At 40.0% G+C, this 15,666-nt stretch overlaps 1 protein-coding gene across 5 annotated transcripts in view; it reads right to left on the bottom strand.

The window, feature by feature from the left end:
- The window catches only part of LOC128689351 (cyanocobalamin reductase / alkylcobalamin dealkylase), a 128,898-nt gene that overhangs the window by 38,783 nt on the left and 74,449 nt on the right, over positions 1 to 15,666 (bottom strand). Inside the window, exons 1-4 of one of the 5 annotated variants that reach the window (XM_053777536.2) lie at positions 5,573 to 5,677; positions 2,844 to 2,915; positions 2,342 to 2,422; positions 934 to 1,041 (exon numbers count right to left, since the gene is read on the bottom strand). Coding sequence is in view for 1 of the 5 variants with exons in the window: in XM_053777532.2 (XP_053633507.2) it covers positions 934 to 1,041; positions 2,342 to 2,422; positions 2,858 to 2,909 (241 nt within the window). In the remaining 4 variants the exon portion in view is untranslated. Of the gene's footprint in view, positions 1 to 933; positions 1,042 to 2,341; positions 2,423 to 2,843; positions 2,916 to 5,372; positions 5,678 to 15,666 lie in introns of those variants that run through there. The other 4 variants (XM_053777533.2, XM_053777534.2, XM_053777532.2 and 1 more) reach the window with 4 other exon arrangements.

The following is a 15,666-nucleotide window of genomic DNA, read 5'->3' as shown; positions in this document are numbered from 1 at the left end:
GCTGATATTATTTGTAATATTTTTACAATACTGCATTAGGCTGCATAACAGTAAATCTTCTATTATTTGCGAGAATAAAAATTCAAAATGGAAAGCAAAAATAATATCAGAGTGGCCTGGAGATGTGACTAATGAACAGAGAAAATATCATTTTAGTGCCAGGAATGTCTGTCTTGTTTATTCTGGACCCTATTTTGAAATTGGCATCTTCTGAAATTTGTATGAAATTGGCCAAAATGCCAATTTCTGACCACTTTATTAGGTAGTTGAAATCAATAAATGGGCGGCTTCTTGTACTCAGTTGATAGAATAATTGGAGTTGTAGCGAAATAGCTATGATTTTAGTTGACTGGAACATAGGAATTGGCCGAAAATAGGGCTCAAAGTGGGCGAAATCGCCGAAGCATAAGTATCGTCGAGACCATTACATTTGCAAGAGCATAATTCCATAAGTTTTCCATAAAATTTCATACTTTTGGTGTTATTACTATCTGGAAAAGATTCTCTATCATTTCATAAGAAATTTTTTTTTTTTTTTTTTTTTAAATTTTTCGACCCTGAGTGGGAGTTCAGGATCAAGGGTCTCGACCTTCAAAGGTTTAAAAATCACACAATCAGTAAACAAAAAGTTCTCACATTCAATTAATTTGTATTAAAATTATTTCATCAAGATGTCAAGTCCCCAAACTGGACACATGAAACTGTTAAAACTGCCTCTGTCAACAAAGAAAGTCATGTCATCCTCAAATAACCAATCAGAAAGGCCTAACTCCTTCCCAAGAGACAAAATATATAACCATGTAGTTCCAGACGTGGGAGCTGGTGGTTCCCAATTACTCGTAAGATGGAAAAATGACCAATTGCATTCCCTTTCAACAATTTATAGAAAACTCAAATAGGTAAGGGAATACAGCTACATAAATCATTACTTACTCAATTTAGATGTGATAAATATGTCTTTCCTTGTAAGACCTAACTCAGGCATACACTGCTGCAAAGCCTCCCCAATGTCACTCTCATTCCCATAAACAGCTGCAGTGTCTGTAACAAATACAAATGTTTATTTCTCTGTAAAGAATACAATGTGTGGTTTACATATTATAAAATACTAATTACAAAAAGAGCCACTATCATGCCTAGCATGACTAGGCATTTCAGGCACTAATAATAATTATAACTCTATAATGATACAGGTCATGGAGCATATGGATATTGCATTATCATTGATATTACATTATCATTGATTTTAAGGATTAAATACATGGTCAAGTAATACTAAAAGCATTTAAAGCAACCCAGTCCTTAACAGCATTTTATGAAAGGGATGAATTAGATCACAGGAAAATAAAAATAGGGCAAAATAAACTGAATGTTTTACAACAACTCCAATACTCTGAAAAAATTAAATTCATGAAGTCAGATTTGGAATTTTTCCCCACAGAAAAAATCAAAAGATTTCTAATTCAGATTTTTTCCCTCCTCAAAAAACTGAGAATGTTTTGAAATTCTAAATACTGGATGGAATCTATATTAGAAAGATCAGATTACTAATAAGGAAAAAAATCTGAATTAAATTTAATAAAAAATGTCGATACATACAACATACACTATGCAGGACATGGAATGTAACTGCAGTGAGTAACATAAGCTGAAGCTCCGAGATTATTCCTATAACACAGGAGAAGTTTATTTACTGGAGTTATGTTTCTAAGAGGTCCAGTACTACTTCAGTGGTCAGTACTCATGACTGGTCAGTTTTTTTTTTTTTTTAAATTTAACATTATAAAACAAGAAAAAAATTATTTCATAAAAAAATACAGCTGTAATTTTAACATTTGCTCATTATATATAATAAGACCTTTTTCTTTATATATTTTTGTAATCTTGGGAGTACCACCTATGAGGCCTGGCCACGGACCGGGCCATAGGGGCGTTGACCCCTGAAACCCTCTTCAGGTATGCCACGAATACTTTTCTTTCTTTATTTATTTATTTTTTATTTGGACATGATACATAGGTGTACAAAGAAATATAGTGATTGGGTGTACATGCCAAAAGCCTCTTGTGTGCAAAGCATTATGGGCAGGCTTAAAATTAACTTTAGATTAACTAAGCAATGATATATTCAGTTGTAAAAATTACAGTAAACAAATTACAACATGAGGTACAAATGAGTATTTCAAATAAGAAGTATTAAAGTTGTACAAATCTGTAGCATAACAATGTATAAATAATTGAATCAGATCAAGTAAAATCAATGATTAGTGCAGAAACAGGTCATATGGTCATTAGAAGAGTTACTGTGCATTCAAGAAGACATTTCTCTTGTATAGTGTCTTACCAATTGATCTGTATCCTGCTTGTAAAGCTGCCTTTATTACAGAGAATATTGTCTCACGTCCACGAATCCTGTATGTTCCGACTGCAAATACAAAATACTGTACACAGTAACCTTTCTGTATTAATAAGTCACATGTACACAAAAGGGTATATAAACCTGAATTAAGTTAGCTCATGCTCTTAATAAACACTTGGATCACCTGAACAACTCCTCACCAAGATAAATATATAACCAAAGTAAAGCAACTACGTATTTAATATGCCAGATTTTAATTTTGCACCAACACTAACCTAGCAACTTCGCCTAACGTTACTAAAATTTATGCAATATAAACTAGTTTTGCTAACAAAACTTATCAAAGAATTTGTATAACTAACCTTTCTACTTCTAAAAGGGGGAGGGGGACCTTCGCAAAACTCCATATTACACAAGCAAGGCTGTGTCCATAAATCTACTTGATGAAATTATCTTACAAGTTTAAGAGATTGGTATTTCAACCTACCAATCACAACTTACATCCAACTAGTGGCATACAAACTCCATTGGAGAGGGCTACTGCTTCCTGCATTCCAACCTGAGGAAGGATTATTATTTTTATTGAATTGACAAGAGTGTTAAACCCCCAGGAGTTATACAGTGCCTAGGGTTGTGGGAGGTCATCAAGACTGATCCAAGACAAGGGAGGGTAACTCAAACTCCTTGAATCATGAGCTACTGAAGGAATCTGAGGAATGAAGTTAGACTTATTACTTGTCATCATTATAATTTACTTAAGTGTAGTAGACCATTAGTGAAAGTAATTGAGGCTAAACTAGATTTTTTTGCTCTTGGTAACATGTTTTTACTATGATCTAGATGGGTGAAAGTACCCAATTCCTGCTTAGTTTTCCACTCTAACCTTCCTCACCAATCCCTACAACCTTATGCTAATCAGTTAATTATGACATATTGGGTAAAGTGCTAAACCATTCACAGGGAAGTTTTTATTTAGGTTGAACACAATATTCAGATTATTAACCCCAAAGGGCTACCCAGGATAACCCCATAGTTAATCAGCGTTACTTTCACCCATGAGGCCTGGGCTAGATTCCCAGCATGGGATTAAGTTTCCAGAACCCCAATAAAAGTAAGTCACTTTCACTTTTTCTGGGTTATCCTAAGTATTTTACACATGTTACAATGCATGATAATTCTACTTATAATTATGTACTTGTACCTAAATAAACCTGTTTACATTTGTATGGACCCTCCTGCTTAGGCATTACAGACAATGTCTAGCTGGCATTTATACAAAGTTATGTAGACTATTCTTGACCTTTATGGTACTCTACCCTAACAAATAAAACTTAAAATATTACAAATAACCCACAATAAAACCTGAACTCATGAGAATATGTAGGCCAGGATGAATTTCAGAAGCTGGTAGAGTAAATTAATTGAAACAGTGAATACAATATTGTTAACAACCAGAATGCTGCAAGTTTTGTAAAAGTGAGGACGTAAATAATGTAATAGGTTACCTGAAAATGTCACAGTAATGCAACAGGTTACATGAAAATGTCATGGTAATGTAATTGGTTACCTGAAAATGTCAAGCCAAGGTTTAATATAAAAAAATTTAAGAAAAGGGCCAAAGACCTAATTAATGAAGCAAGTGAGAGGCAGACTGTGATTTTCTATATTGTTAAAATGTTCATAACTGGTTTACTGCTCTACTATTTAACTTTTGTGTTGCTTCACCTTTATTACTATCACTAAGTAGAAAATAAGACAGAATTTAAAAATAAAAATAAAAACTACACAACACAAGGGTTCCAATGGAAATGCATCACACTGACTTCAATGGGTTATTCTTGATTAAATTCTTCACAATTTACTATAATTTTTTTAAAAGGTCCATATTATGGATGAAGCTTAAGACAAAAAAAAATTTTTTTTTTCTTCCTAGTCCTTCTCCCGGATCCAACCAACAACAGCTGACTAACTCCCATGATATACATATATTTACTGCTAGGTAACAGGCTTAGCAAGTTTGGTAATTATGGAGATTCAGACCTAATTCAAGTCTGCAAAAAATTTCCTCGCAAAAACATTGTGGAACTATAAGAAAGGTAACCTAACAAAACCCAGCAAAATAATTCGGCAGTAGATATGGGACCAGCATGACTTTTTTACGTTATTTTTTTTTGATCCATTCTAATTTGCCAGGAGCATCAATACTAACCGCTGATGGGCCCCGGGGGTGCTGCACTGCCTATAATAAAACATATTTTTGATATCTCAAAAAATGGCATACTTGTATTATATAAAATAAACTAATACATGTTCTCACAAAAGCATCTTCACATTAGCTAACTTTACTGCTAAATAACAGGCTTATTAATGTATTTCACAATGATCTTATAATATATTATGTACACTACTGCAGTCATGAGGGGAACGCTAAACCCTTAGGAGTAAGTTTATTTAGGTGCAAGTACACACAAATAGTTACATAAATTATCATACATAGTAACGTGTAGCATAATCAAGGGGAAGCGCTAAACCCGTAGGATTATACAGCGGATATGGAAGGTATTCAGGCATAATTTAGGGAACTGGAACACAGATCCTATTCCCTAGATCAAGAGCCCCTCACCAGCGTCAAGGAACTTTCCTCGAGGGTAGTAACGTATAAATTACCTAGGATAACCCAAAAATAAAGTCATCAAATTCCCTACAAGAGCCCCTCAAAGGCTTCAAGGACACTCTCCCTTGAGGGTTCTCCACACCTTGAAGGTTCTCCTTGAAAGAATCCCCTCAAGGAAGGTTCCTTGATGTTGATGAGGGGCTCTTGATTTAGGGAATTGGATCTCTGCTCCAGTTCCCCGAATTAAGCCTGAATGCCTTCCACATCCCCCCCCCCCCAGGCGCCGTATAATCCTCCGGGTTTAGCGCTTCCCCCCTTGATTATAATAATAATAATAATAATCCTTGAAAGAATGTCTGTTAATAAAACACCGTAAGAAGCCGGCACAAACACATGACTGACCAATCTCACATCTTACGGGAACATTCCAAAACTGGTACAAAATATCGCCTCCAACAATCTACATTCCTCCTTAATTATTTTAATATACACTCTCACTCCACGGGTATGACACAGACTTAAATTCTCGATTAATATCGCTATGCCGTATGCTGCAGATATAATGGGCAAGAAACTTGCGTGGCACCAACACGTACACACACCTCAGCTGTTCTTTTTATTCTGCATAATTAAGGCTGCGAAAATGTTACAGCGAAGGTTGTAGTTGGGTTGAAGGGTAACGACGGTCTACAGACCGCATGAACCCGACGGTCGAAGGTATCAGATTCATTACTTGTTTACACCGTGGGTTTCGAGGATTTCTGCGACATTTAATAATAATTATATTAATAATAATCTTTATTTCTACAAGTGCATGTACAGACATAGCTGACATCAGTTATATACTATATAAAAAACTTGTTATGCAGAGCATTTCGGGTAACTTGGGTTAATTTTGTCCACAGGATGCAACTTATGGAAAATTTTCTAGGGTGATTACCTTTATGTACCTCAACATTACATGCATACAAGTAAACTCATTGGGAGACAACCATATTGTTTACCGTAGTCAACCCGTGTAGACATGTGAGAAAACTTAACCACCCCTGGTCACGGCAGGTGGTTCCTTCGACCTCACAATCTTATCCATATCTATCCGAGACCAGTATCGATTGGATAGCACCCACAAGTACGGTGCTACTAATTAATTGTGGACTGTATAGATTATATTAGTGTAACTGAATGAAGGGGGGGGGGGTAGGTTACACATGGATATATCCATCAAGGAAAAAAACCTGTACATAATCTCTCCACTTGGCAGACGATGCACCATCCCCCCAATGAAAAGCAGGGGTGTCACTAGCACGTTAAGAGACCATACAATAAGTGTCAGGGGCCCGAGACTGTTCAACTGCCTCCCAGCACACATAAGGGGGATTACCAACAGACCCCTGGCAGTCTTCAAGCTGGCACTGGACAAGCACCTAAAGTCAGTTCCTGATCAGCCGGGCTGTGGCTCGTACGTTGGTTTGCGTGCAGCCAGCAGCAACAGCCTGGTTGATCAGGCGCTGATCCACCAGGAGGCCTGGTCACAGACCGGGCCGCGGGGGCGTTGACCCCCGAAACTCTCTCCAGGTAAAACTCCAGGTAAACTTACCAGATATTCTCTGGTGGTCACTTGATGTAGCTGGATCACTCATAACCTATCCAATTACAACATACCTAACTGGCCAGTATCAGTCTGCTATAACTAGAAGGGTTACTTAACTGTGGGTGATTGATACTCCTTATTTCCTCCATTCACCATCTTGTTTCGATGTCCTGCTACACCGACACGGTTCTTATTCCAGCAGGACGAGGTATCCGTCGGTTTGTCCCGGTTTAGAAGTCGTGACTCCATAAAGCCTTCACTATCCTCGGGACAGGAACAACGAGGTAAACATGTGCACACACACTCTGGGAATGGCAGTTCATATCGCTTCAACGATTCCTTAACTTAGTGTTATTATCACTGATTACATTACGATTTACAAAACGGTTTAATGTCTCATAATTATTATACACATTGGAGGCCACTCCATTAAGATTTGAGACCGATGAGCGATGATTAAATCACGGGTAATTTTCCCCGGGACACAGTCCATGGCGACGCGCCAGTCACCCCCGGTCCTACCATTATTCACTCATTTTACCACCTTATTTACAGTGGTGCCGTCAATCACGTTCCCTCACTCTTCACCAGGGACAGTCACGACACTTCCTATTATGAAATGAGGCCTATATTAATCCTTAGGCCGCTGTGAACGCCAATTTCCTGGTTCCATGCTTTCCCAGCCTCCTCACTACATTCAAAACACTCCCGCCTCTCCCATGCCCCGAGTCGACCTCTACCCCTGCACATCCGCGCATGCGCAAAGGGAACTCTTGGTTCTGTCCTATTGTCAAATACATTTTTGACTCATATCGACACATTAAACACCTATTAGGCGCTATAGCTTCGGAAAATTAAAAGATTTTCCACACAACTTACACCAGTCGGCTAACACGCAGGTAAGTGAACAGGGACGGCAGGTGTCTTAAATAAACACGTCTTAATGTTTCCATCGTACCGGGGATCGAACCATGTACCTAGGTATCCAGTAGCTTGATCGCTAGTGCACTCAGCTCAAACACTGTGGTCCAAGGGGTTCGATCCCCAGTACGGCTGAAAACTTATGTTTCTTTAAGACACCTGCTGTCCAATGTTCACCCATCAGTAAAATGGGAACCTACCTGGAGTCTACCTGGAGGGCATTCCGGGGATCAACGTCCCCGCGACCCGGTCCACGACCAGGCCTCCCGGTGCATCAGGGCCTGATCAACGAGGCTGTTACTGCTGGCCGCACATAATCTAACGTACGAACCACAGCCCGGCTGATCCGGCACTGTCTTTAGGTATCTGTCCAGCTCCCTCTTGAAGACAACCAGGGGTCTTCCCGTAATGCCCCTTATTACTGGTGGGAGGCTGTTGAACAGTCTTGGGTCCCGGACACTTATTGTGTTTTCTCTTAGTGTACCAGTGACGCCCCTACTTTTCACTGGGGGTATGTTGCATTGCCTGCCAAGTCTTTTGCTTTCGTATGGAGTGATTGCTGTGTGCATATTAGGGACCAGTCCCTCCAGAATCTTCCAGGTGTAGATTATGATATCTCTCTCTCGCCTGCGCTCTAGTGAGTACAAGTCAAGTGCTTCCAGGCGCTCCCAGTAGTTAAGGTGTTTGATGGAACTTATACGTGCGGTAAAGGTTCTCTGTACATTCTCTAGCTCTGCAATTTCACCTGCCTTGAATGGGGATGTTAATGTACAGCAGTATTCCAGCCTAGAAAGACTAAGTGATTTAAAAAGGATCATCATTGGCTTAGCATCTCTTGTCTTGAATGTTCTCATTATCCATCCTATCAGTTTCCTAGCAGATGTGATAGTGGGATTGTTGTGATCCTTGAAGGTGAGATCCTCTGACATTACCACTCCCAGGTCTCTCACATTACTTTTCATCTCTATTGTGTGATTGGAGTTTGTAGTATACTCAGTTCTAGTTATTATTTCCTCCAGTTTTCCATAACGGAGTAGTTGGAATTTGTCTTCGTTGAACATCATATTGTTTTCTGTTGCCCATTGGAAAACTTGGTTTATATCTTCTTGGAGTTTACCTGGAGAGAGTTCCGGGGGTCAACGCCCTCGCGGCCCGGTCTGTGACCAGGCCTCCTGGTGGATCAGAGCCTGATCAACCAGGCTGTTGCTGCTGGCTGCACGCAAACCAACGTACGAGCCACAGCCCGGCTGGTCAGGAACCGACTTTAGGTGCTTGTCCAGTGCCAGCTTGAAGACTGCCAGGGGTCTGTTGGTAATCCCCCTTATGTATGCTGGGAGGCAGTTGAACAGTCTCGGGCCCCTGACACTTATTGTATGGTCTCTTAACGTGTTAGTGACACCCCTGTTTTTCATTGGGGGGATGTTGCATCGTCTGCCAAGTCTTTTGTTTTCGTAGTGAGTGATTTTCGTGTGCAAGTTCGGTACTAGTCCCTCTAGGATTTTCCAGGTGTATATAATCATGTATCTCTCCCGCCTGCGTTCCAGGGAATACAGGTTCAGGAACCTCAAGCGCTCCCAGTAATTGAGGTGTTTTATCTCCGTTATGCGCGCCGTGAAGGTTCTCTGTACATTTTCTAGGTCAGCAATTTCACCTGCCTTGAAAGGTGCTGTTAGTGTGCAGCAATATTCCAGCCTAGATAGAACAAGTGACCTGAAGAGTGTCATCATGGGCTTGGCCTCCCTAGTTTTGAAGGTTCTCATTATCCATCCTGTCATTTTTCTAGCAGATGTGATTGATACAATGTTATGGTCCTTGAAGGTGAGATCCTCCGACATGATCACTCCCAGGTCTTTGACGTTGGTGTTTCGCTCTATTTTGTGGCCAGAATTTGTTTTGTACTCTGATGAAGATTTAATTTCCTCGTGTTTACCATATCTGAGTAATTGAAATTTCTCATCGTTGAACTTTATATTGTTTTCTGCAGCCCACTGAAAGATTCGGTTGATGTCCGCCTGGAGCCTTGCAGTGTCTGCAATGGAAGACACTGTCATGCAGATTCGGGTGTCATCTGCAAAGGAAGACACGGTGCTGTGGCTGACATCCTTGTCTATGTCGGATATGAGGATGAGGAACAAGATGGGAGCGAGTACTGTGCCTTGTGGAACAGAGCTTTTCACCGTAGCTGCCTCGGACTTTACTCTGTTGACGACTACTCTCTGTGTTCTGTTAGTGAGGAAATTATAGATCCATCGACCGACTTTTCCTGTTATTCCTTTAGCACACATTTTGTGCGCTATTACGCCATGGTCACACTTGTCGAAGGCTTTTGCAAAGTCTGTATATATTACATCTGCATTCTTTTTGTCTTCTAGTGCATCTAGGACCTTGTCGTAGTGATCCAATAGTTGAGACAGACAGGAGCGACCTGTTCTAAACCCATGTTGCCCTGGGTTGTGTAACTGATGGGTTTCTAGATGGGTGGTGATCTTTTCTTCTTAGGACCCTTTCAAAGATTTTTATGATATGGGATGTTAGTGCTATCGGTCTGTAGTTCTTTGCTGTTGCTTTACTGCCCCCTTTGTGGAGTGGGGCTGTCTGTTGTTTTTAGTAACTGTGGGACGACCCCCGTGTCCATGCTCCCTCTCCATAGGATGGAAAAGGCTCGTGATAGGGGCTTCTTGCAGTTCTTGATGAACACGGAGTTCCATGAGTCTGGCCCTGGGGCAGAGTGCATGTGCATGTCATTTATCGCCTGTTCGAAGTCATTTGGCGTCAGGATAACATCGGATAGGCTTGTGTTAACCAAATTTTGTGGCTCTCTCATAAAAAATTCATTTTGATCTTCGACTCTCAGTCTGGTTAGCGGCTTGCTAAAAACTGAGTCATATTGGGACTTGAGTAGCTCACTCATTTCCTTGCTGTCATCTGTGTAGGACCCATCTTGTTTAAGTAGGGGCCCAATACTGGATGTTGTTCTCGACTTTGATTTGGCATAGGAGAAGAAATACTTCGGGTTTCTTTCGATTTCATTTATGGCTTTTAGTTCTTCCCGCGATTCCTGACTCCTATAAGATTCCTTTAGCTTGAGTTCGATGCTTGCTATTTCTCTGACCAGTGTCTCCCTACGCATTTCAGATATATTGACCTCTTTTAGCCGCTCTGTTATTCTTTTCCGTCGCCTGTAAAGGGAGCGCCTGTCTCTTTCTATTTTACATCTACTCCTCCTTTTTCTTAGAGGAATAAGCCTTGTGCATACATCGAGTGCCACCAAGTTAATCTGTTCTAGGCATACGTTGGGGTCTGTGTTGCTTAGTATATCTTCCCAGCTTATATCGGTTAGGACTTGGTTTACTTGGTCCCACTTTATGTTTTTGTTATCGAAGTTGAATTTGGTGAATGCTCCCTCGTGACTAGTCTCATTATGTCGGTCTGGGGCTCCACGCATACATGTCTGAACCTCAATTATGTTGTGATCTGAGTATATTGTTTTTGATATGGTGACATTTCTTATCAGATCATCATTGTTAGTGAAGATGAGGTCTAGTGTATTCTCCAGTCTAGTAGGCTCTATTATTTGCTGGTTTAAATTGAATTTTGTGCAGAGATTTAAAAGCTCGTGTGAGTGTGAGTTTTCATCAGAGCTGCCTCCTGGTGTTATTTCTGCAACAATATTATTTGCTATATTCCTCCATTTTAGGTGCCTTAAGTTGAAATCCCCCAGGAGCAAGATGTTGGGTGCAGGAGCTGGAAGATTTTCCAGACAGTGGTCAATTTTTAACAGCTGTTCCTGGAATTGGAGGTTAACAGTGTCCTCAATGGATGACACTCTCATGCAGATCCTAGTATCGTCTGCAAAAGATGATACAGCGCTGTGGTTTACATCTCTATGTCTAATATGAGAATAAGGAACAGGATAGGTGCGAGTACTGTGCCTTGTGGGACAGAGCTCTTCACTATGGCAGCATCTGATTTAACTCTGTTTACCACTGCTCTTTGTGTGCGATTGGTTAGAAAGTTGAAGATCCATCTGCCTACTTTGCCGGTTATCCCTTTAGCACGCATTTTGTGTGCTATTACACCATGGTCGCACTTGTCAAAGGCTTTTGCAAAGTCTGTGTATACTACATCCGCATTCTGTTTGTTTTCCAGTGCATCTAGGACCATATCATAGTGGTCAAGCAGTTGCGAAAGGCAGGAGCGACGTGCTCTGAAACCATGTTGCTCTGGGTTGTGCAATTTTTGGGAGTCTAGGTGGTTTGCTATCCTGCTTCTTAGAACTCTTTCAAAGATTTTTATGATGTGGGACGTTAAAGCTATTGGTCTATAGTTCTTAGCTACTGCTTTGCTTCCACCTTTATGGAGTGGGGCTATATCTGTTGTTTTTAGTGACTGTGGAATCTCGCCTGTGTCTGAGCTCCTTCTCCATAGCATACTTAGGGCCCATGAGAGGGGTTTCTTGCAGTTTTTAATGAACACCGAGTTCCACGAGTCTGGGCCTGGGGCTGAGTGCATGGGCATGTCGTCGATGGCTTTCTCAAAGTCTAGTGGAGTTAGAGTTATGTCATAAATCTGGCCTACATTGACAGGGTTTTGAGGCTCATTCATGAAAAAATTGTTTGGATCATCTATTTTTAAACTGGTTAGTGGCTCACTGAACACTGAGTCATACTGCAATTTCAGTATCTCGCTCATTTTTTTGTTGTCGTCAGTGTAGAATCCATCTTGTCTGAGCAGGGGCCCTATACTAGAAGTGGTTTTTGACTTGTTTTTGGCGTATGAAAAGAAATATTTCGAATTTCTTTCAATTTCATTAATCGCTTTTAGTTCCTCTTGTCTCTCCTGGATCCTGTATGAGTCCTTTAACTTCAGCTCAATATTTTCCACTTCCCTGGTTAGCACTACCTTCCGTGTATCAGATAATCTGGCATTCTTGAGGAGCTCAATGATTCTTCGTCTTCTCCTGTAGAGGGAGCGTCTCTCTCTCTCCAGTTCACTTCTTCTTTTCTTTTGTCTTATAGGAATATACCTTGAACATACTTCAGCTACCAGGAGGGTGATCTTTTCGAGGCATTGGTTAGGGTCCATGTAATTTAAGATATCCTCCCAGCATGTTTCATTTAGGGCATAGTTTATCTGATCCCAGATGATGTTCTTGTTGTTGAAGTTGAAGTTGGTAAAGGTACCCTCATAACTGTATGCATCTTGCCGATCAGGACTCCTGTGCATGCAAGTCTGAACTTCGATTAGATTGTTTACCTGGAGACCTGATCAGAATTTGTTGTTTTTGATATTGTTATATTCCTTACCAGGTCCTCATTATTTGTGAAAATAAGGTTCACTATTTGCTGACTTAGGGTGTGTTTGTTGCAGAAATTCAGCAGCTCCTGCGTGTGTGACCTTTCATCTGAGCTACCTCCTGGGTGTTAGTCGACTGGTGTGGGTCGCATCCTGGGACAAAACTTACCTAATTTGCCAGAAATGCTCTGCAATAACAAAGGGCTTTCTACATAGTAGTAAGTCATTGATTTCAGCTAGGCCTGTATACCTTGTACTTGTGGCCTGGTGGCTAAAGCTGTCGCTTCACAAGGTGATTATTATTATTATAATCAAAAAGAAGCGCTAAACCACAAGGGCTATACAGCGCTGCAGGGCAGGAAGGAAGCGAAGGTATCAGGTGGCAAAAGGGAGATGGATGAGTAATAGGTTACGGAGAACAGAGGGACAGTGGATGGTGAAAGGGTAGAGGGCAACAAGAGATTGAGGTAGAAAGGGCTGAGGGGAGTGCGAAAGGTATCATCATCAGAGTTTGTGGAGTAAATCAGTCGTTGTCAAGAAGTCAATGAGAGAGTCAGGATTAAAGGAGGGTCCATCAGCAAGAAGGGAAGGTAAAGAGAGAGTAGTAGAGCGGAGACAACGTTGGAGGTAAATTCTGCGTGCTCGTTGATATATATATATATATATATATATATATATATATATATATATATATATATATATATATATATATATATATATATATATATATATATATATATTCTTTCTTTCAACACACCGGCCGTATCCCACCGAGGCAGGGTGGCCCAAAAGGAAAAACGAAAGTTTCTCCTTTTACATTTAGTAACATACAGGAGAAGAGGTTACTAGCCCCTTGCTCCTGGCATTTTAGTCGCCTCTTACAACACGCATGGCTTACGGAGGAAGAATTCTGTTCCACTTCCCCATGGAGGTAAGAGGAAATAAACAAGAACAAGAACTAGCAAGAAAATAGAAGAAAACCCAGCAGGGTGTGTATATATATGCTTGTACATGTATGTGTAGTGTGACCTATGTGTAAGTAGAAGTAGCAAGACGTACCTGTAATCTTGCATATTTATGAGACAGACAAAAGACTCCAGCAATCCTACCATCATGTAAAACAATGACAGGCTTTCGTTTTACACTCACTTGGCAGAACGGTAGTACCTTCCTGGGCGGTTGCTGTCTACCAACCTACATGCGTGTGTGTGTGTGTGTGTGTGTGTGTGTGTGTGTGTAAAATATAGGGAAGTACCACCTCCATGGCTGGACTGGGGACCCTCATCCTCAAAGAAGACAATAAACGTACGTCAGGGAAAACTCAAGGTTCTCCCCGGAGCTGTTTGAATATTTTCTTCTCCTACCACCCTCTATATTTTGTATTCTATGTGAACTTTTATTGATATATATATATATATATATATATATATATATATATATATATATATATATATATATATATATATATATATATATATATATATATATATATATATATATATATATATATATATATAAATTTTGAATCGCCCCCTCCCCTCACCCTAGGGTTTTTTTCAAGATCCGCCAGTAGTTGTATACTCATTCGAAAACCATTATTACTTTTTCACCCACACATAAAAATGTCTCTATGACTTTCTCGACGTTTTCCTTTATAATATTTGTTCGTTTTCTATGACCGAGAGACTTTTAACATATATAATTGTGTTGCTCTCATATCTTCCACCTCACAAGCATTTTATTATTGAAACACTGTGGCAAAAATATATAATATATTTTCGAAAACGTCAGATTTTGCCCATTCCCCCCTCTCTGTCTCTCAAGGATCCCACTGGAAATAAGTCACTTTGACTTTTTTGGGGGTTATCCCAGGCAATTTACATTATGTATAATAACTGTAGTTATGTGTACATGTGCCTAAATAAACTTTCTCTCTGGTGACTTGACAAAACTGTGACTGATATAGGCTTGGTAACACTTGTTACAGCTGTAGCCTAGTGGTCCTTGATGGGTGACGGTTTCTTCACTGAGGTCGCTGGACTCCTACTCCGGAATTCTTGTTGTAGTTCTACTACTTTCACGATATCTTGAAATGGTATTTCACATAAGAAATGTATATTATGTAAACATGGCATTTTGTGTACGAGGTCACTGACAAGCTATCTGAAAGGTGGGAGGTGGAGACAATAACCTGTACGAGGAAGTGGTCAAGACAGATTCGATACATAGCTTGAAGAATAGATATGATACGACTCATGCGGAACAATGAATTCAGTCGTAGCCAGTAAATAACTTAACAAATTAAGTAGCCAGTAAATGAAAAAATGTAAGAAAAAACGAAGAAAGCCACTGATTTAATAAAAAATGCAGAGAGGCAGCAAGAGGGCTTGGACTCTGGGTCACCACACGGGAAAGACCCAAACTGGGATTCCACCGGCGAACCACAAGCAAGCAAAGGCTTGGAAAAATATGAAGCAAATTAAAATGCAGAAAACAGAGAGACAAGCAAGACAGCTAGAAACTAATATGGAATAATCAGAAGGGAAGCTAAAAAAAAAACTTGAAAATTATGTAGCAACAAAACCCAAAACGAATCAAAGTTATTCCTCCACTGTGAAGGAACGAGTGATAGGGATGAGGAATTGTAATGATAGATAAGTTGGGAATACCGACGAATTGAAGTTGATAAAGACAATCAGTAATAGAAAACTTCAGTTAAGACAAACGTAAAACAACCCTGCTGTAGAGATGAAGTGGTCTTTAAAGTTTCCAATTACTCCTTGTGTCTAGATCAATTACAAGGTTGAGGAAGAAGGTATGTAACGTTGACAGAGATGTATGTGAAGTGTTTAATAAAAGCTTCCAAGACGTCTTCACAGAAGAAAGTTG

Source organism: Cherax quadricarinatus, chromosome 18, assembly GCF_038502225.1.
Source record: "Cherax quadricarinatus isolate ZL_2023a chromosome 18, ASM3850222v1, whole genome shotgun sequence".
Taxonomy (NCBI): domain Eukaryota; kingdom Metazoa; phylum Arthropoda; class Malacostraca; order Decapoda; family Parastacidae; genus Cherax; species Cherax quadricarinatus.
This window is presented reverse-complemented; position numbering and strand designations above follow the sequence as displayed.